This window comes from Prunus avium, chromosome 6, assembly GCF_965620075.1.
Source record: "Prunus avium chromosome 6, drPruAviu1.hap1.1, whole genome shotgun sequence".
NCBI lineage: Eukaryota > Viridiplantae > Streptophyta > Magnoliopsida > Rosales > Rosaceae > Prunus > Prunus avium.
The window spans coordinates 29,101,379-29,129,364 of record NC_142289.1 but is presented as its reverse complement, the minus strand read 5'-3'; the positions used below and the strand labels follow the sequence as shown (position 1 = coordinate 29,129,364).

Genomic DNA, 27,986 nt, shown 5'->3' with positions numbered 1-27,986 from the left:
ATTACAAAACCAGGATGATTTTTGGCATGCTTGAAAAGAGAAGGGCCAAATACAACAGAAAAGAAAATCCATTCAAGCTTTCTCACTAAACATGGCTCAAGCACTTGACCATGGTTTCAATCCAAACCTACCCAACAAGGGCATACCGCGTGTCCATAGTAACAGAAGAGTGGCATTTACAAAGCATGAACTGCAATATGTTTCTTTTTCTCCTAAACAAAATTGTTACTAAAATGGAACAAAAGATCCCTAACATAGAGCAATACAAGCAAAGATAGTCAATTGTCATACACACAAAATTAGTCCTCATCCATCCCTGCAGGCTGATCTCTCTTACTAGGGCCACCTGCTGGTTTTCCCATTATAATCTGCAAGATAGTCAAAGCACTGTCAACAACCTTTTTTTTAATGAAGGTATTAAACATTAAATAGGCTGCAATCAGATAGATTCATCATTTCTCACACATTTTTAGCTAGCTAGAAAACCCCCAGCATATAGATTTTCTATTTACTATCAAGCCTTCTGCACTGAAGCCATATTCATTATAAAAGTTCAACATTTCCCAAACGTAACTTTCAATTTTATTTTATTTTTCCAAGTTAAAAACTAACATTTGCGACCGTTCTTTTGAGTTATAAAGGAGTTTGTGTTCTGAGTACACACATGCATACATGCATCTATGCCAAGTTAGGGGAACTTTAAAAAAAAAAAGAGAAAAAGACTTCACAAAAAGTCTAAAAGTATAAAATTAAATAAATAAATAAAAAGAATAGTCAACTAATTCATAAAGCCTCGATTTTTTTTATAAAAAAAACTGTATGTATAGCATTTTTTCTGCTTTGGCCTCAAAGATGCAATCAGGGATTCAAAGATGTAGTTCATACCAAATTTGGGTACTTCAAAATTAGGAAAACCATTGACAAATACGTAGTTACTAGTTACCTGATCTACCCGTAGAACAGTGCAGGCAGCATCTGCAGCATACTTGAGAGCAAAGAACCTGCAACAAACAGCCCAAGAAAGAAGATTGATACCTATATCTCATACGAAACAACTTCCTGGCCAACTTAAACATGTTGATTTCAATAAATTAATGAAACAGAACTATCTAAAGTTCATAAAATACCCAAAATGTTTGAAGTCGAGATGTTTCCAAGTTACTATTTATCAGTTATCCAAAGAAATCCTCACTTATTCCCGAATGCTATAATTCGTAAAAATCCTAAATGCAAACCATCAATGCTATTTGTAAAACAAATAAAAAATAAAAAGGTTGGCATTGTCACTCTGTTATCCTCTAGAAACCAACCATTTACTGAAAAAGAAAGATAAGAAACCTTTCGTAGTGGATATGTGGCTTAACTATTTACACAAATGAAATATAATAAAGAAAATAACAGAATGACTAGGTCCCCTGGTGAATAAAGGCTTTCAGCACAAAGATGTAGTTGTTAGACCACCAAATCATGAACTAAATTTTATACATCATATATGCATAACCTCCTAGCCCTATTAGCCGGCCAATGGACTTCAAAATGCACCACAATCCTCAAAACACCCATGCCAGTTAGTCACACTTTGATACAGAAAATCAACAGAAAGGATACCAATAAGATGAACCATTAATGTACGCAACAGGAACTAATTGGCTATCAAAACCACCAAAAATGGGATTACTAATAAAAGCTTCCTCTACAAACAAATTCTAGATCCAAAATTAATGAAAATTCAGAACCAAAATTGCATCAAACATCACAGCTGTAACAACATTCAATGTATTGAGAACTTTCACATAAAAGCATGAACTGTTACAAGACAAAGAGCAGCTTACTTAGTTATGTGGAGGTCCCAAATATTAAGAGTTGACACATCTTTGCAACGGCCTTCCTCCAAGTCAAGGCCAACTTTGGTATTTCCTGATGCATGTTCAGCATATAGAGAAGATATGATCTCCATTGCATTAAGCCCAGCATTTTCAGCTAGCGTTTTAGGCACCATCTCAAAGCTTTCGGCAAATTTTGCTATAGCATACTGATCCAATCTGCAAAACCATTGTTTCTTTAGCAGGTTATTGCACTACTGCCCAATCAGAAATCTATGACTGGGAAAATGGTTACAAAATCAAGTTCCAATAGTTGGTCTAGACATCAATATTTTATTTTATGTTTCAGGGACAACATCTTGAGAAAATAATAATTCACGCCATTTACCATGTTTCTGTAAAAGAGAATTCCTTTACTCTCTTAGATAACTCAATTTCAGTAGTTGCCGCTCCAGGAACAATGCGGCTATCCTTGCATATTGCCTGAAAATGAAATGCATTACGACAGTAAGATATTAATTCCAACGGTTTGGACATCTGATTAAACAATTTATTCAAAAGTTCCAGAGAACCATATGCTAACAATGATTGAAGAGGTAAAACAAAACCAGCCTAACAAGAACATACAAAATTCTCAGTCTCAAATGTGGACTGTGGACCATTGACAATCTGCAAAATTTGATTATAAGCATGTAGATTCCAGAAGTCGTTTTTGACAATTACCCATCCATAAACAACGTCCCTTCCTTTGCTTAGATTTGAACAAGTAAAATCAGAATATTGTGGAATTAATTCTTGTAGAAATCACAGAGCCCAGAGCTTAAAATCTCATCAAACAATATAGATAGTTGGGACTTACCCAGACAAAGCTGAACGAAGCCCAAACGTTCTGTGACAAAATGAAGAGTTTGATTTTTGTGAACAGTGCCTGCGAGCGAGTGAGAGTGGGTGTGAGTTATTACCCAGTTCATAGAAACCCATAAACCCAAACCCAATTTCTGAGTAACCCTTAAACACTAAAACCCTAAACCAATTTCTTACAAATCCGAACACCATAAACCAAATTTCAAGAAAAGGTATATGAAGAGTACCTCATGGATGTCAACGGTGGAGAGGATGAACAGCCACTTCTGAGGGAGAAAGACAATTGCGTCGGAGAGAGAGAGGTACACGACGGAGAGAGACGGGCCGAAGAGATAGAGTAGAGAGAGAAGCCAATTTCTGAAAAATTGATATGGGTACAATAAGTGGACAATAATTATATATTTATATGTGGTAGTTGTAAAAAAATTGGGAAGGGGTGGTATTTTTAGTTAAGATTATAAAATGGGTGGCATATACCGCTATTTCCCTAAAAATAATGTCTATAACCTTGAATTTGATTCTCGAACAAGAAATCCAAAGCTTACAGTAAAAATCTAAAACATTTCTGAGACAGAATTTCTTTATCAAATAGGTACGAAAATAGCCAATGTCTTTTTCACTGGACTAGATTCCGTTGGTGAAAATAAAATTAATTTTAAAAAAAGCTATATCTCAGTCTTTTTATCCCCCCCAACATTTTTCTCGATAATAATGTAGCTTTTACACAATCATTTATTATCGAGAAAAATGTTGTGGCCACTAAGAGGGCTATGACTTCCATTGCCCTCTTATCACTCTCTCTCTCTCCTCACATAACCATTACGTATCACCCTAATCTCCATGTAAGGGCGGACACATAGCAGGAGTTAGGGCCCCCCGCGTGTTCACGGAAATGTCTGAATGAAAGCGCGCCAGGTGCTGCGCATCTTCAGGTGGAGCAAAACTGGCAGTAAGTATTTGTTTTGATTAAGTTCACCAAACAAGTGTCTACATTAAAGCTCAATGTATATGAGAAGCTTTTTCTTTGTTTTAGAGAAAACCATTGAAGAGACTGCAGCTAGTATAACACCTGTCCTAGCTGCTTGCTCAGTTCTGATTCTCCTTCTAGCATTCACTGGATATATTCTTACAGAGGTGTTATGTATATTTGTTTCCCTTGCCAAATTAGCATTTGACCATTGCTCATGGAACCTTACCCAGATATTTGAAGTTATTGAACTGGTTATTTGGTTGAAACTGATTTAGAAACAGAATTTCCTTCATAAGATATAACCTAATTGTTCCCATAATTGGTCTTATGTTGTTGGGTTTGCTACACGTTATTTAGGATGTCACAGACCAAGAGAGCTTCAACCATGTTAACCAGAACATCGACTCTCCTTGCAAAAAAAAAATCTCAAATATGTCACTGTTTTTACGTGATGAGAAAGATAGAGACAAGATTACAACGCACCAGCAACACAGTAAGTGGGTGTGATGAGTGCATGCAAGAAAGCATGGCAGTATCACTCGTGTGTAAAAGAAAGCATGACATAGGTGGACCGTGGAGTGAGTTCAAATGTTTTTGTTTCTTCGTTGGGAGTAATAACAATTATACCACCGTCAAGAGCGTTTAAATCAAGCAATATAACGAGCATAAGTTACCTATCAGATTATAAAGGTGGTTGACAAAATGCGTAATATATGCTTAAAATGCACACAAAAAGGTGGTTGCATGCAATTGTATGGTCCCTCCCACAATTTTAAGTTGGGCAAGAAACACAGTGCTGGAAATTTATTTACTTATTTTGAAGTAGGCTCCTTTTTTTTACCTTGTTCTCCAAAAACTTAAGGTCGGTCCTCGTTACTCAAACCAGATTTATATTTACACACTTTTATAATAACTCGGTGTTTTTTTCTTAAAGTCGAAAATATACCTATAATATTACACCAATAAGAAACCAATTTTTTAAAATTCGAACATTCGTGTTAGCTAGTGCTTCCAAACTATTTTTGCAACGTTCCAACCAACAAAGACTATTTTTACAACGTTTTGACCAAAAACAACTAAAGAGGCCTAAAGAGTTGAGGAATGAACGCCAACTCAAAGTGCTTTGGAAAGTCTTTATCTTACCCCGTTAACCAACGGTTTATGAATCCTGAAACCGATCGCCGATCCAGGAGATCCAGTTCGGTTCAGTTTATTCATCGATTTAATATAAAAAAACACCAAGCCGAACCGAACTGACCACTTCAGATCACAGCCAGTTTGGCCAGTTTTTCGGTCCAGATGCCAAGCCCTAGCTTACTGAGGTAAGCTTTCTGTCTAAGACACCGAAAGTAGTTTACAAAATATTCAAGAAACAATGGGAACTTTGCCTTGGCTAAACCTAACATCTTAGCAACCTCTCAGACGCCCTACAGAAAAAGCTTCTGCCAGAAAGAACAGAAGTGAAATCACAATTCTACATGTTGGAGAGCTCCATTTTCATACTTCACATGCTTGGGACTATGTCATGTTCAGTTACATTTTCAGGAAACTTTTGCAGTTAGCAACAAGCAAACTGAACCAGAGTAAATTAGAGATGTTAGACTTGACAATTTTGCATTCAGGAGTCTTGTGGTTGCAAATGACAAAAATCAAACGAAATTATTTTAAAAGAAGAAACAAAACAGTGCAAAATAAATGGAGTAAACTGACTTCAATCAATCAAAAACTTGCTCAGTTTTCAATCACCACATACAGAAGTCGACTACAATATGTTGCACTGAGAAAAGTAATTCATACCAGTGAAACTGAAGCATGTCCAAAGCCACACCTATTCTCTTCCCCGAAACATTTATTCTGCCCCTCTACAAAACTACTTGTTATCTTAACATGCGGTGGAACCATTTCATAAGACTGCATCACATCATACAGTACGTAAAAAAAACCTGTAAAAGTTTTCAATTTACAATCTCCCTTATCAGTTTATAATCCAAGCAAAGATGCAAGGATTGCTCTCCGTGCAATTTTTGAAGAACCCAAAACAATAGCCAACCAGTAATATACAAAGTTTAGTGGAAGAAACCCACTCACTGCCTGACCTTATTCAAAATCTCTGGTGGACGCTTCTGACAAACTCAATTGACAAGGATGACGTATGGATCTTCAGCGGGTCCATTAACACGATCTACAGAGCATATCACAACTAACTCCAGGATGTAAAAAAATTCGACAAAATAATAATAAATAATTTCCACAAATATATTCACAAAGAAACACAACATAAGACAGTCCAAGTACTATAAAGAATGATCAACTTGTTTAGAACCATCCAATTAGTACACAAAAATGCTTCATTACTGTTGCCGTACAGTTCAGACCAGAAAACAAGATTAAAATCCAAAAGTGTTAAACACTTTTCAGACACAAAGAGCAAACCATGTCTTACAAATTTTATTCATCTGGAGAAAGATTAGTTACATTATTGGCATGCAAACAGCTCACTGCAAATACAATCATGCTTCTAAAACCAGCACATTGCTGCAACTAGCATCATAGTCATGACCATCCATCTCCGAATTAGAAAGATAATGAACAGCTACAAATCAGAATCCTCTTATTGGTCCCTCAATCACTTTTTACTGAACACAACTAAAGAACCCAAGAAATAGTTCTCCTATGAACTGAACCAGACACCTAACTGCCATGCACTCATAAGTAAAAGTGATAGAATGGGAATCAAAATAAACATAAAATTAGACAAACAAGAATAAAATTAAAATTAAATGGAATAAAACACAATAAAGAACTTACAACAGGATGCCCTCTGTAAATGCAGCAATACCAATCTTCCAAAGACAGTCCATAAATTGCTAGATTCTCCCAGCTGAAGAAGGAATGCATAAGGCATTTAAATAGTTAAATGATAAAGAATGTCAGTTCTACTGAAACTAGCAATCAAAATCTGGATAAAGAACCGCTGTGATGATCAAGGGTCCTCGACATTAGCATAACAGCCAAAAGTACACAACTCAAGTTGCTTCCATAAAGTTCCATTGAAGTGGTACATTACTGTTGGAACTTATCTTAGTTTTGTGTTCATCCACACCATTGCAATTCAACATAAACACACCTTTGAAGCTACCTCCTGCATAAAACTTTCTAGTTCAATGCATGCAACATAGTTGGTAAGCTTGTATGTCAGTCATCTGGCACATTATTAAAACATGCTGAAACAAAAGATTGCAAGGCTGAATCAGCCTACTTCATGAAGTGAATTCAAACAATTTATTATCAATTCTGGCTCAAAATTAAACTTGCATTCTGTCCATACGGGCATTGGAAACAAGGTAAATATCACAAAATCGGTAAACTTGAGATGACTAATGCGATGAACAGACTACACTAACTCCTTCTATCTGACTTTGACCCAAAAAAAAAACTCCATGTATCTGACTACATGTGGCCAAACAGCTATGAATTCCTAAAGCTACAAAACATCTTGGCAGTGGTCTTGCAGCCAATAGATTGCGAAGCATCTGTAAATGGCCATCAAACTATCTCATTGAGGGCCTCTTGTGCCCGAACGCTTCAATCGAGATGCCGCTAGGGCCAAATTAAGAGAATAGGACGCAACAAAACCACGGGCCTCCATCAGCCCATGTATCCTATAAGCTTCCTGCTTAAACCCACCATCTATAAGCGCATTTATAATCCTCTCAAACTCACCTGAACCCAATTGCTCCTTCTTAGCCTCCAATACTCCCAGAGCTTGTAGGGCCTTTTTCTCAACTCCAGCCTTAGCATACATTTCAAAAAGGCTTACATGAACTTTAAGTGGAGGAGTCTCACCCTGCTCAGCAATTTTCCCCAATAGTTGCTCAGCCTCACCAACTAGCTGCAATTTACCCAGCCAATCTATAAGAACAGAGTAAGTGGCAACTCCAGGCTCAAATCCATCCTTTTCAAGCTGCATCAACAGATTCAACGCCTTATCTAGTAAATTTTTTTTTTCATAAGCTGCAAGCATGCTTGCAGTGCACCTGTCATCAGGTCTGTGCCCAACTTTCATCATGTAATCAAAGTTGCTCCTTGCCTGATCAGGGTCACCAGCCTTCCCATATGCTTCAACAAGCAATGTACAAGACTCCAATGTTGGCTGGAACCCTGCAAACTGCATAATGTTGGCAATTCTTCCAGCTCCACCAACATCACCACTTTGTGAAAATGACCGAAGTAATGCCATGAAAATTTCTTTTGTGGGTTTGATGTCTCTTGCTTCCATCTCTCTCATCAACGACTCAGCCAATTTGGGTTGGCCAGCATTTACGTATGCCATGATCATCGAATTGTACACCTTAATGTCTGGTTTGAAGCCCTGGCTCCTCAAACTTTCAAATGCTTCTTTGGCACCGTCAAGATTGCCTACCTTGCTGTACATGTGAACCAAACTAGTAGCCGTCAAGATATCAGGTTGGATACCATTTTCATTCATCTTCTTCAAAATTCTCTCAGCATCTTCTAGGTGGTTCTGTTTGGCATGGGCATCGATAAGCATAGAGTAGTCACGGATGTTCGTCTGGAAGGATTTCTCATTCAATACAAGTTCTGCCACCTGCAAACAATTTTTTCAGCATCAACTACATCGAAAAGGCCAATATAAGATAAATGGCACCGCTATCACAAGCTACATAACCTTTGGATTCATATACACTCAACAGCTAAAACCCAAATCTAAAACTTTAAGCCCACATACATGCATAAACCTCTCAACTCACCACACCCTAAGCATATTTTCATACAAAAAATATATGAACTCTTACATAAGTTATACAAAATTCATAAATAAGCAGTAGATACTAAAAACCAACATTTTGAAAAAGGATCTAACTAATAGAGCAATGATATCCAATGAAGGAGAACAGAAAAGAGTGATGTACCTTAAAGTATAAGCCAGTGTTCTGCTTTCTCAATCTATCAAGAAAATTGAGCCAATCAATCTTACTGGGTTGAAGCAGTTCTACCCATTCAGCCAAAAGTGGAGACAGGTCATCTGCCACATTTGATTGAATAATTCTCTCAGTAACCAATTTGCATTTCCCAGTTATGGGTTTTGGTTCCTGGGGCCAAATAATTTCCTCTGCCTCGTGAATTTTATCAGCCACATCTACCCACTTGGAGTCAGATAGATCAAGACCATAAATGTTGTATCTTATCTTCCCTCGCCTCTTGGGGAGAGAAACAACCTTAGACTTCTCCTCTTCCCCTGTGGTTTCAGCTTGCATTCCCTCTGCTGCCTCCCCTTCTTCTTGGGATTTTCTGTCCTCTTCTCTAAGACGCTCCAAGCTCTGATAAAACTCAGTTTCCTCCATCTTCTCGCGAGCCCACTTGAACCTGAGCTCTCTAAGCATATCCCCTCGAATACCAACTTCACCAGCAAATCTACACATCTCCTTAACTTCTTCTTCTTGCAGAAACCCCTTCATTTTTTCCTTCTTGACTTCCTTCTTCATGTCCTCCAAAACCATATTGCTCACCTCCCACACTGTCTTCCACAAATCCTCACTAAAATCCTGCAATGGAGTGGACTGTGATTCACTAAGCATCTGCTCAATCCCGCCCTTTTCCATCTCTGACACAACTTTCTGGACAATTATCATGAGCATTCCATCACTGGTTTCTTTATCGCAATCTGGGTAAGCTTCATTGAGCTTCTGGCGTATGATCCATACAAATCGGGACAAGAACTCGTTAATGACTCCATCTTCCTCCTCATCTGACACCTCAGAATCAATTTTAGGGTCACCCACTTGAGCTTGAGCAGAGTGAATATATCTATTAAATGAAGAAATGGGTTTGGGGCATTTAGGGTTTTTCAGAGGTTTAGAGCCACCCTGACTTGGGGAGTGAAATGAAAGAGGTACTGGGTCTGCTGCCATGGTTGTGAAACCGTGGGCATAAGGTGATCGCAACCTTGCACTGATTTTTGACGCATTGGTTACTGCTTGCCTAGAAACTAAGTGCCTCAAATTCATGTCTCACAGAAAGAGTAAAGATAGTACGATAACCTATCAAGCAAATGCTGAGACTTCGAAATGTGAGAGAGAGAGAGAGAGAGAGAGACAGAGAGACAGAGATGAAACTGAGGCTGAGGTTCGACTGAAGAGATGGTGCTAGCGTCAATTGGGTTTGGGACTGTGCTGCTGAGAGACGAAGAGGGAGAGATGTGTGCTGGTTGGTTTTGTTTTTTGTTTTGTTTTTTTGTTTTTGTTTTCTCTTTTTAATACGCTGTTCCATTAAAGTTTAGGGTTTTACCCTCTTCTAATTATAACGTGTCATCAAATATTCAAGGAAAATGATAAATGCACCAATTTTGGGCACTAAACTCTCTAATAGAGCGTGGGACCTGTTATATTGGTGGACTCCACTTTTATTAGAGAGTTGGTGCCCAAAATTGGTACCTCTAGCACCACCTCAGCGACAGTCCCCCTCTGCTCGTCTCTGCCCCAAGCCTCCTTTTCTCTCTCTTTGAATTTCTGCACCATATCAAGATAGTCTGAAATCAGCCTGACTCTTCTCCCACTTCGAATGCATCATCAACCACTGCCAGCTCTCTCTCGTTTTCTCTTGTTTCCATTATTTTCTTTTGGATTATTTTATGTCTTTAAAAATGGGTTCTTTGATCAGTCGATCATCAACATGACAAAGCCTAAGAACAATCGTGCCTGGAGATCACTACGGAGAAAATGAAATTTCAAGTTTTTTATTCAAAAAATTAAAAAATAGAAAGAAAAAATAAATTGCAATATGGTTTATCAGTTCTCACAACATTTTGGGGGGTTTTTGTTTTTTAGGGTGTGAAGAAAGTTTTGTGCTTCTTGTTCCAGATCTATTTCCTCTCAAAATCTTCATATTCAGGACACCTCCACTCCATGGCTCATCTTCTGAGAGAGAGAGAGAGAGAGAGAGAGAGAGAGAGAGAGAGAGAGAGAGAGAGAGAGAGAGAGAGAGAGAGAGAGGAGTAGGGTGGGTGGTGACTGTGGGGGTAGTGTCGGTTGTTAGAGTTTTGGTTGGGTTGCTGCTAGGTTTTTGGATTTTTATTTTTCATTTTATTCAAAGTTAACAACGTTATGTTGTTAAGAGATGACAGGTGTCAGAAGAACAAGGGGGAAACAGGGTGGGCACAGGGAAAAAGGAAACAGGAAAGCTGGACTCGTAAAAACTCAAATCCTCGTGTAAAACCTCAAATTGAGGATTAGGTTTTACTGAGCGGGAAAAAGGGGGCTCGATTCAGAGTCGATTCTCGATGGTTTTTCGCTCAATTCTCGGTCAATTAAGGCTCCATTGTAACAAGCGTATGAATTTTGGAAGATTTTGGGTTTGATTTCGTGTGGGTTCAGGGTTTATTTTGGAGATTGTCGAAGCATAGTGGGTGCGAAATCTATGAAATCAAAGAAACGTCCATTTGATCCAGGTGAGATTTTTTACTTGTTTGTGGTTGTTGTATGATCAGCTTTGTAGTTTATGAGTTTATATATCACTATGTTGGGATTGTGAATAGGTTGTGCCTTTAAACTGTGGTATTGTCTGGTTCCAGCCAAAAAAGGGTGTTGTCTTGTAGTGCTTTAGGAATATAATATGAGTACAATACGTGGTAACTTTTCACACACAAAAATGGTGTTGTCTGGTTGGACATATACAGTGGTCATCCTTCATAAATTCATTGTTTACCACCATTTTGTCATATATAAGCTGCAAAATATATTAATGCATTGCTTAGATTATACCAATCATGTGAATATGATTATTGTTTGTGTATTTCAATATTTTGAACATATTTACTTTATTTTGCAGATGATGGATACTTCACTTTGGAGTTAAGATATGTCGGGAAGTTTGTCAACAATGGAATGTCTTATGAGGGAGGTATGACAAATATTTATGACAATGTAGATCTAGATAGGTTTTCTACAACAGAATCAAGGGATATTATGAATGAATGTGGGATTAAAAATTGTAGGGGGTTTTATTATACATTTTCTGGAAAAGAAGTACATGAAGGGCTATTAGGGTTGAATTCTGATTTTGAAATATTAGTTATGTTACCTTTCATCCCTAGCAATAGGCATATAGTGGTGTATGTAGATCATGATGTTGACGTGTCTGATGTTATTGAGGAGGTTTACACCCAATCACTTGGTACACAATATGAAGAATTTTTCAATGATATCCCAAATGAGTGCTTTAGTCAAGTAGATGAGAATGTTGTTAAGACACAAGGTAATACGCTTCATCATACACATTTTGCAAACCCTCAAAAGGCCAATGATCATAATGAGTATATTGTTGTTAATGATGATGAGACTGAGGATAGCAATGGGGAAGTTGCTGAGGGTAATGGTAAGGCTTCACTTCATAATGTTCTTATTTATGAAGACGGTGATGATGAATCTGACAAAGAGATATATGAAGAGGAGAATGATGCAACTCTTGAGATTCCTAAGGTACCTATATTTGTAGATAAAAAGAAGCAAAAGAATGAGCTTGTATTTATGGTATAAAAAAAAAAAAAAGGATGAGCCTTTTATACCTAAAGGTAACATGAATGATAATTTGCCCGAGGAGAATTATAACTCAGATGGCTTTGGTAGTCTACCTAACTCTGATGACGAAGGACATACACAAAGGTTTCTAGAGTTTGATGCTAATACTGACATGGAGAACCCACAATTTGAAATAGAAATGTTATTTGGCTCTAAACATGAGTTGAGAGAAGCTATTTCAAATTATGATGTCATACAGGGTTATGAAGTGAAAGTGACTAAAAATGATGCGAAAAGGATGCAAGCAAAGTGTCTGAAATGCAAGTGGAATTTAGGGCTTCTTTCATGGAAGAAAGGACTTTGCAAATTAGGAGTATGATAGACTGACACACTTGTAGCAGAAGTTATAGCAACTCTCAAGCTACTTCGACTTTTCTTGCAAACAAATATATTGATGTAATTAGAGATCAACCCAAGATAAATTTGAGGACACTCCATGCTCGTGTTAAGAGGGACATAGGTTTGGATATCAGTTTCAGTATAATTGGTAGGGCTAGGCATAAGGCAGTTGAAATAATTGAAGGAACTTATGCTTCACAGTACTCTAAGTTGTGTGAGTATTGTGAAGAGGTTAAGCAAGCCAACGTGGGTAGCACTATGATGATGAAGCTTGAACCCCCTTATTTCCAAAGGTTGTATGTATATTTGGATGGCTGTAAAAAAAAAAAAAGGATTTCTTGCTAGTTGTGTTGATGGATGCCATTTGAAAGGCACATTCCAATGTATGTGCTTGTCTTATAGTTTAGTATATGTCTTATATATTTCAAGGTATGTGTTTGTACTAATAATGTGAATCTGTTTATGCAATTTTTGATAGGGCAATTACTTGTGGCAGTGGGCATTGATCCAAATGACAATATGTACCTTATCACCTATGTTGTGGCTGAGTTGGAGACCAAAGAAACATGTTGTTGGTTCCTAGATTTGACCAAATGATATAAGTAAAATGCAATCTGTTGTTGTTTCAGATGAACGTCGTATTGCCACTGTATTGCCTCCCTAGCACCTTTTTTTCAAATGTGTGTGTTGAATGAAATTATAGTGGGATTATATATATATATATATATATATCATTTAGTTATGTGATATTTTTAAACCTGATGTTCAAGATCAAATTTAGTCTATAGCAAGAAGTTTTATTTATATGACTCACTAGAACCCGAAGTTCCATACTTTAAAACTTGAAGTTTGAAACTTTTTAAAATTTCAGTTTATAATAGAAATTTACGAATATCTTCATATTAGAACATGTAATTCTATAAATTAAATTTATCTTAGAACCTAATGTTGGATATATTCAATTTATCATATAACCTTCTATTTTATGTTTCATATTTTATTATTTTATTATTTTTATTTTTAGAACTTGGTGTTTTTATTATTGTAAGATTATTTTTTAATTAGTACTACTTTATTGTCTTTGTGAATTATTTATTTATATCTTATTTGGACCAGAAGTTCCATGTCAAGCAATTAGTTGAAACTAGAAGTTTCATTATACATATTTGAAACCCGAAATTTAATTTGAGATTATAAAAATCTGAACTATTTACAATGACATACTTAATTCAAAACCTGAAGTTTTGATTACACATTTTAATCAAACCTGAAGTTTTGGATATTTAATTTGTATTATGAACCAGAAGTTATGGATTTTGAAATTTTAAGTCCACAAAGAATGTTTTAAGTATATTATATGACCTAGAAGTTCAATGAAATTTTTTTTGGTTCTATTTTTCATGGATATTCTTATGTATACAAATACGAAAGAAAATAGAGATCCAAGTAGGATTGTAATGTGGAAGAGCATAAAGGAATAAATTTATCCTTTCATGTTCCAGGTGCTCCTACATTAGCAATATGGAAAATATGATGTGTTTCAATTGTTGGTAAATAAAAGTTTTTTATTATGCATCCACGAATTTCATATGATTGGATATATTATTTCCTGAAGATATATAAGCATACATAATTCACTGAAGCAAATGTAAGCTCTATATCATTTTCGAAAACAAATGTCACTAACACATTATCCCGTGAGTGAAATGCTTTTGAAGTTAAATAGTATAAAGGGAGGGTCTTGTATGACAAAGCCTCCAAGAATTATGATATTTATTGTTAGTGAAACAACACACACAACTATTTGAGTTGAAAATTATTTTTGAGTTTTATTACCACTCATTTTGGTAAATATCATATTAGGTTATGCAAACCTGACCAAAAACTATTAACAGGTCAAATTATATACTTACAATGTTTGATATTACTTAATTCCAGAAGAAACTTACATCGCTTCATACATACACACAATTAGGCCTGGGCGCGGATCGGTTTGGACCGGTAGAGGGCTCTTCCATTAACCAAACCATAGACTTCGGTAGACCATTTTCTCTTCCGTTAACCAAACCAAAGACTTCGGTAGACTTCGGATCGGTTAACCTAACATTCGGTTTGGAACGGGTCGGTAGGCCGGTACTACCGTAATAAAAACATACTAATAAAAATACAATTTATAATAAATTCACATGACATAAATTCTTGAACAAATACACCAAATTATCCTTATAAAATACAAAATCAAATAACTTAATTTTAAAGTTACAAACAGACATTGAAACTACATAATAAAATAGCAAATAACGTTACAAAACAATAAGAAATTAGTTTAAACACTTCAAAGAACCAAAAATTGCAGCATAGAAGCCTAGTAATCTTCAATCCAAATCTGATTTGTGTACTGTAGCCAAAGAAAAACAAAGTTAAAGAATAAATATAAAGTACATGGGCATGTTATTTGAGATTAAGGAAGGTTATTAATCACTATACCATTCAATATGTAGTCAAGATGGACTAGCAACCACTTTCTCTTTCATTTGAGAACTAGAATATACCTCTACATCATTAAACAAATTATGAAAGTGAGAAAATAAACATATGTCATATGAATGCAATTGAAAACCAAAAGAAATATAAAAAATTAAAATTACTTACCAGTCTCAATTTTCTCCAAAGCATCATAGAACTCAAGTTCCTCCTTAGTTGGATCCTTGTACAAGGAAAACTCCTCGGCTTTCAACCAATCACTTGTGCAAACCAAGGCCTCCACCATTCTTGGAGTCAAAGAAGCACGAAAAGGATCTACAATTCTACCACCCAAACTAAAAGCAGATTCTGAAGCCACAGTAGAGATTGGAATGCCAAATACATCCTTAGCCATTTGGGATATAACTGGAAACCTTGGACTATTTTCTTGCCACCAAGCCAACAAGTCAAAGTTGGGATTTCTAAGATTTTCAGGTGGCTCTAACAAATACTTATCCACTTCATTTCTTATCTCAACAACATCCATCACTTGTCTCAACTTCATAAATTTAGACAATCTTTCCGCTTCAACATCATCTTCATCATTTACCATAATCGTATCCCCAATTCTCTCCAAAGTGCTATTACTATAACTTTGGGCAGCCAATGGGTCAGCTACTTTATACACATTATACATGTGGATTAAAAAATCCTTGACTCCTTTTTGTAACTCATTAACCTTGGAGGGATTGGATTCTATATCGGAAAGGCTAAATAAGAGATACTCCATTTTGTATCGTGGATCAAGAACAATTGCAATAAGCAACAATTTGTTAATGTCCTCAACCTTCCCCCAATACTTGTCAAACTTTCTTTTCATTGATGTTGCTACGCTTTTCATGAGAGAATCCTCACTTCTACAAAACTTTTGCAATTGAACAAAAATAGCACACATTTGATGGAAAGCTTGGTGAGAAGTCACTACCTTTGACCCACTAAATTTCAAAGTGGCTTCGTAGTACAACTTCAAGAACTTGATCAAGACTCTAGCACAATCCCAATCATTTGAGGTAGGAGGCCCCACTCTTTTTTTCTTCTTCTCAACATCATCATCCATAAAATAACCCACAAAGTGTGGGTCTCCATCATCCTCCAACATCCTTTCAAAAGCTTTTTGATACTTCAATGCCCCTTCCAACAATAAATAGGTGGAATTCCATCTTGTACACACATCTAAGGGCACAAGGCCTTTGATATCAAGTTTCTCAAAAGCAACACATCTTCTCCAACTCTCCAACCTTGCGGGTGAAGAGTGGATGTACCTCACCGAATTAGTAATAGCCATAATGGAGTTATCCAATTCTTTCATCCCTTCAAACACAATTAAATTCAGAATATGTGCACAACATCGCACATGTAAACAATCACCACCAAACATAAGTGTCTTGCTCTTGGTCAACCTACCCTTCATATAACTTATCATTTTATCATTAGGAGTAGCATTATCAACAGTAATAGTAAACACTTTTTCTATACCCCAATCATTCAAACAATAATCCAAAAGCTTTCCAATAGTTTCACCCTTATGGTTTGGAATGACACAAAAGCTTATAATCCTTTTGTGCAAGTGCCAATCAACATCAATAAAGTGAGCCGTGACAACCATATAATTTATCTTTTGAAGAGATGTCCATGTGTCGGTGGTAATAGACACTCTATGTGATGGGTGACTTAACACACTCTTGAGTTTACCCTTTTCTAATTGAAAAAGGTTCCACACATCTCTAGCAATTGTCCTACGAGATGGTGGATCAAACTTTGGTTGGACTTCTTGCATTAAATCTCTAAACCCCACATTCTCTACATGGCTAAATGGAAGCTCATCACGAATAATCATCCGTGCACATGCAAGTCTAGATCTCTCCTTACTAAAGGACCAACTCACTATACTACTCTTATCCTCCTTGCCAAACGATAAGATTTTTTGACTTTTGGCTTCTCTAAGTGGAGATGTCCTACATATAGTCTTTAAATGATACCATAAGGAAGACGTACCATTACGGGAGTCACATCCATAATCTTGCTTACAATACTTACATATGCACCTAGGTTCATCATCATTTGTACATTCTTCCTTCTTTATCTTATCAAAATGTTCCCACACATTAGACCGAGCTGCAGCTTTTCTTTTTAAGTTATTCTGTGGTGGAAGTGATGAAATAGCATTTGATGAAATATCCACAGTTTGTGCAGAGGTTGGTGTAGGAGTTGAACTTATGTTTGACATAGGACTAGTAGATGAACTGAAGGCTTTCTGCAATTGAAACTAAAGATTAAAAATCAATGTTAACTCGGATAGCTAAAAACACCTAATGAAGTAAACTTTAACTAGCACAATATTTAATCTTTACTTCAAATAAAATTTCATAGGACCCTTGATATACATATGAAAACTAAAAGATCGACTTTGCAAACAAAGAAATTTATTTAAATAATATCCAAAACAAACTACAATTACCAAAACTACCTTTATCAAAATGCATAATATTAAAAACCACACCCATTGCTTCTACATGCATATCCTTTATCAAAATCATAATATTAAAAACCACACCGTCTTGAACTACACCACTCTCCATGCTATTCATCATCAACATACTCTCTCTCTCTCTCTCTCTCTCTCTCTCTCTCTCAACACAACACAACACAAATCAAACAAGCACCAAAACTACCCAGAAAACAAATAGTCCCCACTAAAACAACAAAAAAAATCTCAATCTCAATCAGCAATTCCTTACAATATTTAAATACTAAGATTCCTTGTGCACATTTGAATAGTCAACATGTTCCAATTCATATAGCTTTAATCATTGTATTTGCCACGTTTTGTACCAAAAAAGAAAGAAAAGTTGCAGGTCCGTCTGCAACTTCTCATCTCCTTTTTGTTTTTCTTCTTTATTTTTCTGCTGGGCTAAGAAAAAAAAAAAAAATTTAAAAAGCAAATTACCTTTTGGAGCGATTGTAGAAGATAAGAGAGCGATGGTTGCTGTAGAAATCAGTGTGAAATGATAAGAGTTCTTCTTATGCAAAATACCCTGTGAATAAAAAATTTAAACGATAAGAGTTCTTATCTTGCCTATCAAATCAATGTGAAATGAGGTTGGGTCTTACAAAATATTGAGTCAACATACCTGCTCAGAGAGATGAGAGCGATGGTTGTGCGGCTAAGCTAACAGAGAGAAGAGAAAGTTAAGATGTTTGGGTGTTAGAGGACGGCTAGATGAAACTAAAAGATGGAAAGTCAAATTTTAGGGTTAATGTAGGTAGTGTTTCAGTGTTTCGCAGTCTACAATAACTTAATATCCAGCCACTAATAAATAGATACATATATAAGTACTTAAATAATTAAATAATTATAAATATCGGATCGGTACGGATTTCCGTCGGATAAGGGATATTGTTAACCGTTAACCAAACCAAACGTTTCGGTACGGATCGGATCGGAATAATTAAAATTAAAAAATAATTATTTAACCAAACCAAACCAAACCGTCGGTACGGTACGGTCGGTACGCGGATAATTCGGATGAGATGCCCACCCCTACACACAATGGAGTTAATGTTGAAATTATGAATAAACATGACTGATACTTATGGTCTCACACCATAAGCATATTAACCATAATTTGCTTCATATGAACTCATTTTCTGATAAGAACCATAAGTTCTTTGATCTGTAAAAATTTATGATGTGAAATTTTTTTTTTTTTATTCAATTGTTTTGGAGACCATGGTATTTATGTTACACTATATTTTGAGCAATTTTGAAGATTTTGCTTCATGTTATCATCTTTATATTATTTATATTTGGTCCCTGAAGGACAACACTTACCACTCCAATCAAATAGCATTATTTTGATGAGACCAATTTCCCGTTGTTAGGGGGAGAAAAGGTTGTTCATGAAGAACGACGTGAATTGCTATCAAATGCATTCATTATTGTTTCATCAAAATTTTGTGCCACCTAATGTAAAAGTAAGGTAAGAAAAAAAAATAGCAATCTAAAAGATTGCAAGTTAAATGCTAGAAGCATTTAAAAACACTGCTGAAGTGACAAATCACATCAAAATGTTGATGTCCTAATTAAGCAATCTAAAGTGGTGGCAAATGATTTATCTAGTTGTGTGCCTAAGTAGTCAATAATTGGCTCCGCTGAAGTCCATGCATCCCAAATAATATAATACTATATGAAATATCCACATTTCCTATATATTTAATCTCGGAAGAGATACAGTCTTATAAGAAGACATAAGTCCATTAGAAAACAATGAAAGCCCTTGAAGAGGCATGGCTACTCAGTGACTATGAAAATGTCTATATTTTATGCATGCATAAAGAGAAATGTGGGTTTATAAATTGATGATCATCAATGATACTGTTTATATATAGTACGTACTAAAGTTATAAAGGGCTATGATAATATTGATCCGAGTTTTATTATGATTGTCGACAATGTAAAGAAAGATTGGCCAAACTGGAAGAGATAGTCCAGTAAACTTGAATATTTTTGGAAAACGTGGAAGAAACAAACCAAGAGTTCAAACACCAAAAGATATGAAATTGTATAGGTTACAAATAGGTGTTTGTGATGCAGTGAAATAAAATCACTGGATATGACAAAATGTGTCCGTGTAAAGACATGGAAATTTTATGATATTTGTCACATCCCGGGATCGGCTCCGCCGTAGCACGATATTGTCCGCTTTGGGCCCCCCTCTCTACCCTCACGGTTTTGTTTTTGGGAGCTCACGAGCAACTTCCCAGTGGGTTACCCATCCTGGGATTGCTCTAGCCCAAATTCGCTTAACTTCGGAGTTCCCATGACTCCGAAGCCAGTGAGCTCCCAAAAAGCCCGTGCTAGATAGAGGTCGGCATGTTTATATAAGGCACATCACCCTCTCTTTGTTGGTCGATGTGGGATGTTACAATCCACCCCTCTTAGGGGCCCGACGTCTTCGTCGGTACACTCGCACCATAGGGCAGAGTGGCTCTGATACCAAATTGTCACATCCTGGGGTCAGCTCTGCCGTAGCATGATATTGTCCGCTTTGAGCCCCCCTCTGTGCCATCACGGTTTTGTTTTTGGGAGCTCACGAGCAACTTCCCAGGATTGCTCTAGTTGTTTATGGGAGCAAATTCCCAGTGGGTCACCCATCCTGGAATTGCTCTAGCCCCAACTCGCTTAACTTCGGAGTTCCCATGACTCCGAAGCCAGTGAGCTCCCAAAAGGCCTCGTGCTAGATGAAGGCGGGCATGTACATATAAGGCACATCACCCCCTCTCCGTTGATCGATATGAGATGTTACAATATTCTCCTAGTATATTATGTAGATGGAGCTATGTTTCTTCTTACGAAGCATGTTCCCTACATATTTATGGAGACTTGCATTTATATGAAAATCTAAAAAGATTATGAAGTTAAGCATATCGCCAGAAACGATCTTTTGAAGAATACATAGGAATAAATTCTGAGATGACAGGATCTGCCCCGAATTCCTCGGAATGCTGGACGAATCCCTTAATGTTTCTGACATCTTACCGATGTCGGGCCCACTTACTAAAGATCGAGACTTTTTGCCGAAAATTGGACAAAGTCTCCCCTGAAAATTGGACAATTCCCAAAGTTCTCAACTTGTTAAAACACATTTAAATGCAACCCAACATGCAACATGCTTAAAAAACAATTAAACAGTTTACAGCAAAGGCCTCCGGCCTCACAAATCAAACCCTAGCATGGGCGATAACAGAGCAATCTAAGAGTTTCAGTTTAAAAACAAAGTTTAACAGAGGGGAAAGAATAAAAGAGTCCAACAAAGGCTTGGCATTCAGAAGTTCACAACTCAACTCTGCCGCTCAGCTCAATCAACTACTGTCTGGGGGCGCAAAACAGAAAAGTGTGAGTGGATAAAAACAAAGTTTATTTCACAGTTGAAACCAACATAATATAACCCCACCGTTTAGAAAACAATGCTGAAAAACCATGCATTCAAAACCGTCATAACCATATACATATATTTAATTGGGTCGAAACCATAATGAAAACTGAAATCCCGAAATGATACTTTAGTAATTAACCCCTCCAAATTTTTCCTCAATACCCAAACTAATTTCTCGAAACACGTGCCCTTTGGCACGGCGAGCGAGGAAATATCCTCACTGATAAACAAGAACGAATGAATAGATATATAAATATATAAGTATGACAACACTTAGTTTGTACTGGGGAAACAATCCAACCAGGGGATTGTTTGACTAGTCCACATGGAAGAATCCTCAATTGACCATGTGGCTAGGGAACGAGCCGTCCAACTGGGACTAAGCTCACCAGCATGTACAACAGAATCCTGAATACTCGTATGCCTGTGAGAAATGCTACGCGCGCAGACTACCCCGCTAAGGGTCCCTGGGTTCCAACATATCCAAGTATCTCAAAATTACAAATCCAAAGTTCCAAATCCGGGGAGGTATTCAAACTGACATAACTATAATCCACTCTCCTTTCACAATCTCAAACCAACATCTCACGTATCCCACACATAACCAATCATGTATAGAAATTCTCAAAATCCATATATATAAACTTAAGATACTCAAATATGCCAAAACCCAAATATATTTCGAAAATATATAGAAATATCAAGTTCAACAATTAATAAAACAATAAACTAAATAAACCATTAAATCATCATGCATAATTTTCCATCATAAAACCATGTTTATTATTTGAAAACAAAGTCCACTCACAAATAGTCCCACGTTGGTTGACCCTAAGAGGGTCTCGCTTGCTGTGTGTGAGTAGCCGGAGTACCTAATTCAGAATACGAGTACGAAATTAATATAAAACGCTTATGTGGAAATTTTCAGGTCGACGGGCCGAGGGCCCACTCCAACAACACCGATACTGTCCCCACTTAACCACTTGCACAATCCTCAGGTGTGGGGTTTTATCACAAAAGGCCTCGGTGGTAGTTAGAGTGGGGTAATTCTATTTAAAGTACTTTTTCTCCTTCCCTCTTTCCGATGTGGGACACAATTGGTTTCAACACTCCCCCGCACGTGAGACCCCATGTTGTGGGTCACACGTGGAGATCCACATATCGGCAACCACGTGAAGCCATGTCGGGACTCACCCATCGCGCGGGGCCAAATGGGGACCCACCCAATCACGTGGCAGAACGGGCCCGTGCCTGGCTCTGATACCATGTGGAAATTTTCAGGTCGACGGGCCGAGGGCCCACTCCAACAACACCGATACTGTCCCCACTTAACCACCTGCACAATCCTCAGGTGTGAGGTTTTATCACAAAAGGCCTCGGTGATAGTTAGAGTGGGGTAATTCAATTTAAAGTACTTTTTCTCCTTCCCTCTTTCCGATGTGGGACACAATTGGTTTCAACAGCTTTGAACGAGAACTTTAAATTAAAATCCTAGTTTCTCGGGTTTCAAGTACAAGCTCAAGGTACGAGACATTCCGAAGGTCCAACTATGTGTTTCGGATGAAGGGATAACCTCAAAAGACACTCGGTCAATCGGGCAGTCAAACTTTCCAATTTGGGTCAACCAGGCCCACGAGGCACATGACCTCCGATTTTCGATTCGGAAGTTCCTACGAGTTCAACAAGGTTTAGAATACTCGTTCTGCAAGTTTGGTATGAATCGAACGGTCGGATTGCTCTCAATCGGATGATTATTGTTTAACGCAAACTTTAAGTTATTGAATCGGAACATCCGGGGCTCCGATTCACAATCCGCGAAATCCTACAAGATCCTAGGGAAACCTAGATCAACATATATTGAAATGAATTCGATCCAAAGGTCTGAACATGTCGAACCCGGATAACTCCTAATATGCGATATTCAATTGACGATCAAATGATAACCAAATTCAAATCCGAGCATACCATCATACTCGGGATGACATGGGGATTATTTTAGAACTCAAAGACCGGACAAAAAGTGGCCCACGCGCCGCCTCAGGCACCGGCAGCGTGTGGGTGCCCAAAGTGATTTCTGGCGATTGAAAGAACTCCAAACCGCTGGTCAAGACCTATACCTACAAGATCAGAACAATGAGTGGAGCAACTTTTGTTTTTGGACCAAGCCCAAAAAGTGGCCGAAAGTGGCCGGAATCGAGGGCCGAAACCGGCCTTAACTTCTATCGATTAATTGACCACCAAAATGCAGAAAATGATCCTAAACAACACAACTAACAGCTAGAACACATTAAGAGGACAAGAAACCATACCAAGTTCGAAAGATTTGGTGGCCGGAGGAGTCCGAACAAGCACCGAAAGTTTTACGAAAAATCAAGCTGTAAATCTGCAATTTTCGGTGGTGGAGCTGGCGAATCGTGGCGGGGAAGAGGTGGAACGGAGAGAGGAGGAGGAGGCGGTCCTTTTGGGACCAATGCCACCAAAATAGCGGCGTGAGGGGGCGATGATGGCTCTTGGAGCCACCAACCGAACATAAAAAGTCCCGGGGGGGGTGGTCTATTACGCGGGGGGGAGAGAGAGAGAGAGAGAGAGAGAGAGAGAGAGAGAGAGAGAAATGAGGGTTTTTCAGATTTTATTAAACCCACTTTGAATTAATAAAATGACTCTCTGAAAAAAACAAACCCAGTTCATGAATTCCCTTAAATCGAAGAAATAACCAGAAAAATGTTTAAATTTTCAAAACGAGACACAGACATTGCAGGCTAGTGAGCTGAATCAAATAAAAACAACACAGCATAATTTACTAATTAAGTTAACGAAATCTATAACAGAGAGAAAGAGAGCGAGAGAGAGAGAGAGAGAGAAAGAGAGTGAGAGAGAGAGAGATTTGAACCTTAAAACTGAAGAGGGATTGGAAGCGATGGAGCTCTCGTCGAATTCGGTCTGTGAAATAGCAAGACGGAGGAGAGAATGAGAAATGTTTAGGGTTTACCGGGAAGTCTGTTAAAGTGAATGGCTTTTTTATTTTATTTAATTTTTTAATACAAGCCAAAATACTTTTTTAGTGCCCCTCACCAAAAGTATCTCCCTACTTTTTCACCGAAGTAGAATTGGTTGGCGTAAGAGCAAGTCCACTCATGCATGCCAGCACAGGTAAAAGGCCCCAAATCCTCAAAACCCAATTCCAGGGGTGAAGGTCAGTTCAGGCTAGGAGTGGGCTCCATCAGCCTAGATAAGCTCAAAGGAAAGATTTGCCTGAGCTGTTATGGGTTTGCTTATGTCAGCATGACATCAGCGACCAATTTAGAAATAGTGAATGCTAAAAAGTATGGTGGTCATCCACCGACTCATACATTTACAACACTCTCTCTTGAATGTTCACCCTACAATTGACATAGTTGCCTCATTAAAAACTTTGCTCAGAAAACCCAATGGGACAAAACCTAAGCAAAGGGAAAAAGAGTGCAACATTCTTCTGGATCATTGATATGGTGTTGGAGGCACTTATGCTACCTTGTTAAAACCTTGATAGGAAAAACCTGGTGGAACCAAAACCTAGTCGAAGTGAAAAGAGTACAACGCGCATATGTCCTATATGTAGAAAATTGTTGAATCCTCCTCCTGATGAATTACTCCCCTTGATGACGACAAACTTGAATTATTTGAAGATACAACACAAATGATATTGATATCTCATTTTCCTCATACAGAGCAAGTTTTGGTAATACTTTGTATAAAAATTTCTTCAATATCATCATTGGAGGATGTATGCGTGTCATTGTTGTTTAATTATGTTAACTCGCAAGTGTACGTGCCAATCAGTAGTATAGCAAGACAAGTACGAGGTCGTACCCACGAGGACTGAGAAGTTAAAATTAGTTATGTACTTAGGTTACCAAATTCAAGAAGTTAGGAAGTTAAGTCTAAAACAGAATTTAAAGTAAGAGTGACTTTGTTGGAATGAAAACTACTAAAAGGGAATGCAAAATAACAAGTTACCAAAGCTAAGAAGTTGACCTACGAAAATAAGCTAAAAATGCATTCCTGTAATTGACAATCAGAAAGTTGGTTTTCGCAAACTGTGAATGCAATTGCATGTTGTGTGTGCAATTACCTAGTTTCTGTTGGCAAATTGAATGTTGTGAAATGTTCTCAAACACTAGGGGTTCAACTTCACCATGACAATCCAATTTCAAGCTACAAGTTAACAATCACCTAAGTTGATTACAATTTCTGGAGTTCGTTCTTTCTTATGTATGATTATCCATATGGTGTTTGGTTTTAATCAAGTACTCAGAAAACACAACTTAGCTAAGGTGTTTAGTCTAAGCTATGAATCTGAATCCATTAAGCTTAAGAAGAACACAAAGGAACCAAGTAAACATTTGAACATGGTGTTTGTCCTAAATGCATTACCCACTCATTCACTAATCGGTTCAAGAGTCATATGGTGTTTATGTAAACTTGAACTAGATAACCAACATGCATGTGTTCATAGTGGCCAGTTATTTAAACATGCATAAAGATTCAACTAAGAACAAGTGAATGAGCCCAGAAAATTAAAAGTAATCAACAAAGGTTAATCATTAACTTGAAACATGAAATTATCTTGTCAGGTTACATTGAAACCCTAGCTATGAATTTAGTTACTCATGATGGAAAAGAAACTTGAACAGAAATGAGAAAACATAATGAATGCAATAAGAGTAGGAAAAAACCCCTTTTCTGAAGTTCTTGTGGTGTCCAAGGCTTCTCCAAGTGCTTCTCCACGTTTAATGCTTCTCCAAGAGCTTTCTCACGTCTAGACGGAAGTATGAAGGATATGGAGGTGATTTGGGATGAGTTTGAGTGAGTGGTGATGGCTAAGAAAGATGAAATTCGTAGGAAAATGGAAGATAGGTTTGCTGGAGTTGTTTTGGTGAATTGAGTTTGGGAAAATGATGGAAGTGTTTGAGGATGGCTGGAGTGAATTGTGGGGTTGTGAATCCCAGGATTTGTTGTGTCTTGAATGTGGAATGGATGTGGTATTTATAGGGAGAGGGGAGTGATAAATCTGAATTCAATATGGCTAATGCATACAACACTTGCATTATAAAAGATGAATTGGTTGATGCACTTCACTAATGCATACAACACTTGCATTATAAAATCTGAATTGGTTGATGCACTTCACCAATAAATCCCACCAGCAGCCCTAGCTCATCTTCATGTCACCATGACCAAGCTTCCAACCAGCTACAATAGCTCATGCCTAGCTCACCATGACCAAGCTTCCAACCAGCTCATCCTCATGTCAGCATGACCAGCAACTTCTTGGGCTTACGAATTGGGCTAGGCTGAATCAAATGATGACTTTAAGATGTCTATTGTGAAGTTCAGAATGTGTTTGATCCAACCACACAAGTATTGGCCCAATCCAAGCTCGGATGAAAAAGTTAAGGCCAAAACAAATTGCTAACTCGTTTTGCTCGCTGACAAAATCCATCCTGAGCATGGTTCTGTGTTTGCTAGGTAACGGACTCCAGATTTATCCAATGGGGCTGCATTTTGGATATGTTATAGTACACACCCATTGGAACAACTTTCATGAAGAATGCTGCCTCATCCGAGCTGTGTAGGTTGCTGAAACAAAGCTTGAAATATGACCTACGGAACTGGACTGGCAGGGGGCTGTAGCCAAAATGAGTTTGTCTTTAAGCTCTTCTTCCATTCATCCAAATCAGGCCTAAACATGCTTGAATTGCATGAATTATGCTCTCTTACTCTATTGGCCTACAAAACACACAAATAGAGGCAAATAACTCAGAATTATAGGAAACTAAGCAAAAGAAGTAAGTAAATTGGGCATGTATATGTATGAAATTATGAGCTTAACACATTCCTTTGAATCACTGTTGAGGTTAGAGTAATACCAAAAATATCTAGACTATTTTAAAAAAATCCTTTCATATTAACAATTCTTAATTAAAATAACATCATATTCTATAATATGATCAAAATAATAATATAAGAAAACTCATGCGTTATCGTTATGAGGACAAGAGTATAAAATTGCACGCTGTAATAAGCTATTCATATAATTTTTTATATACTATGCTAGCATGTTATAGGCTCTTCAAGAAACCTAAATATTCTGATAACTTCTTTAAAAATTTAAATACATTGCAACGATATTGAACTTGAATTCGAATTCATAACCCAATCAATACACTCACTTGAGGCAATTAGATCATTTTCACTTCATGAAAATTAAGTATAGACATTGAGCTTCAAGCTCCTTAACTAATTAGAGATTTTATTTCAATAATTTATACAATGTATGACATTTTACATCTGTCATGTAACATCCCGACCCAAAATGTAACCATTCGTGAATTTATTTAATTTCATAAAATTTGATTTACAATTTTGCCTCCGGGAATAGGGGTAAATTGGTCACTTTTTAATATGGAAGGATTTTGGGAAAATGACTGGTACTTTTATGTAGATCATACCGAGATGAGTCCGTAGACACATAGTGGGCTCGAATTGGAGTTGTAACGAGCAAGTTACGATCAAAACAAACTCAGTGGCACAACCGTAATTAATTCAAAGTGGGTTTAATAAAATCTGAAAAACCCCTCATTTCTCTCTCTCTCTCTCTCTCTCCCCCCGGTAAACCCTAGGGGTGGGCATTGAAACCGCAAAACCGAACCAAACCAATCCGAAAAAAACCGAAAAAAACCGTGTTGACAGAAAAAGTCAAAAATCGAGTCCAATCCAAACCGGACCGGTTCAGACCGGTTCCGGTTCCGGTTTTTCATCCTAAAGAACCGGTCCAATAAAATTAATATATATATATATATATATATATATATATATATATATATTTTATATTATATATATTTATATTTGAAATTATTTAATATTTTCATATGTGGCTAAGGTTGATTGGGTG

The 27,986-nt window shown here is 37.3% G+C and overlaps 2 protein-coding genes across 2 annotated transcripts; both read right to left on the bottom strand.

Moving 5' to 3' along the window:
- Positions 1-50: 50 nt before the first annotated feature.
- LOC148293991 (T-complex protein 1 subunit theta-like) lies at positions 51-6,224 on the bottom strand. The gene is made up of 7 exons (XM_088254678.1): positions 6,183-6,224; positions 5,455-5,568; positions 2,451-2,492; positions 2,254-2,306; positions 1,833-2,042; positions 944-1,001; positions 51-368 (listed from the first exon to the last, which is right to left on the bottom strand). The coding sequence occupies exons 1-7, from the start codon at positions 6,222-6,224 to the stop codon at positions 300-302; spliced, it is 588 nt and encodes a 195-aa protein (XP_088110804.1). The 3' UTR covers positions 51-299.
- A 692-nt stretch (positions 6,225-6,916) lies between these two features.
- Positions 6,917-9,926, bottom strand: NFD5 (pentatricopeptide (PPR) repeat-containing protein). Its single transcript, XM_021977326.2, has 2 exons — positions 8,592-9,926; positions 6,917-8,266 (listed from the first exon to the last, which is right to left on the bottom strand). The coding sequence occupies exons 1-2, from the start codon at positions 9,684-9,686 to the stop codon at positions 7,214-7,216; spliced, it is 2,148 nt and encodes a 715-aa protein (XP_021833018.1). The 5' UTR covers positions 9,687-9,926; the 3' UTR covers positions 6,917-7,213.
- Between the last annotated feature and the right edge of the window lie 18,060 nt (positions 9,927-27,986).

Coding starts and splice junctions, on each gene's coding strand:
- LOC148293991 (XM_088254678.1), bottom strand. CDS start 6,224: ATGGATGGTCATGACTATGATGCTAGTTGCAGCAATGTGCTG. Junction 2,043..2,253: donor GCGGCAACTACTGAAATTGA/GTTATCTAAGAG, acceptor ATGGTTTTGCAG/ATTGGATCAGTATGCTATAG. Junction 1,002..1,832: donor TGGGACCTCCACATAACTAA/GTAAGCTGCTCT, acceptor TGTTTGTTGCAG/GTTCTTTGCTCTCAAGTATG.
- NFD5 (XM_021977326.2), bottom strand. CDS start 9,686: ATGAATTTGAGGCACTTAGTTTCTAGGCAAGCAGTAACCAATGCGTCA. Junction 8,267..8,591: donor ACACTGGCTTATACTTTAAG/GTACATCACTCT, acceptor AATTGTTTGCAG/GTGGCAGAACTTGTATTGAA.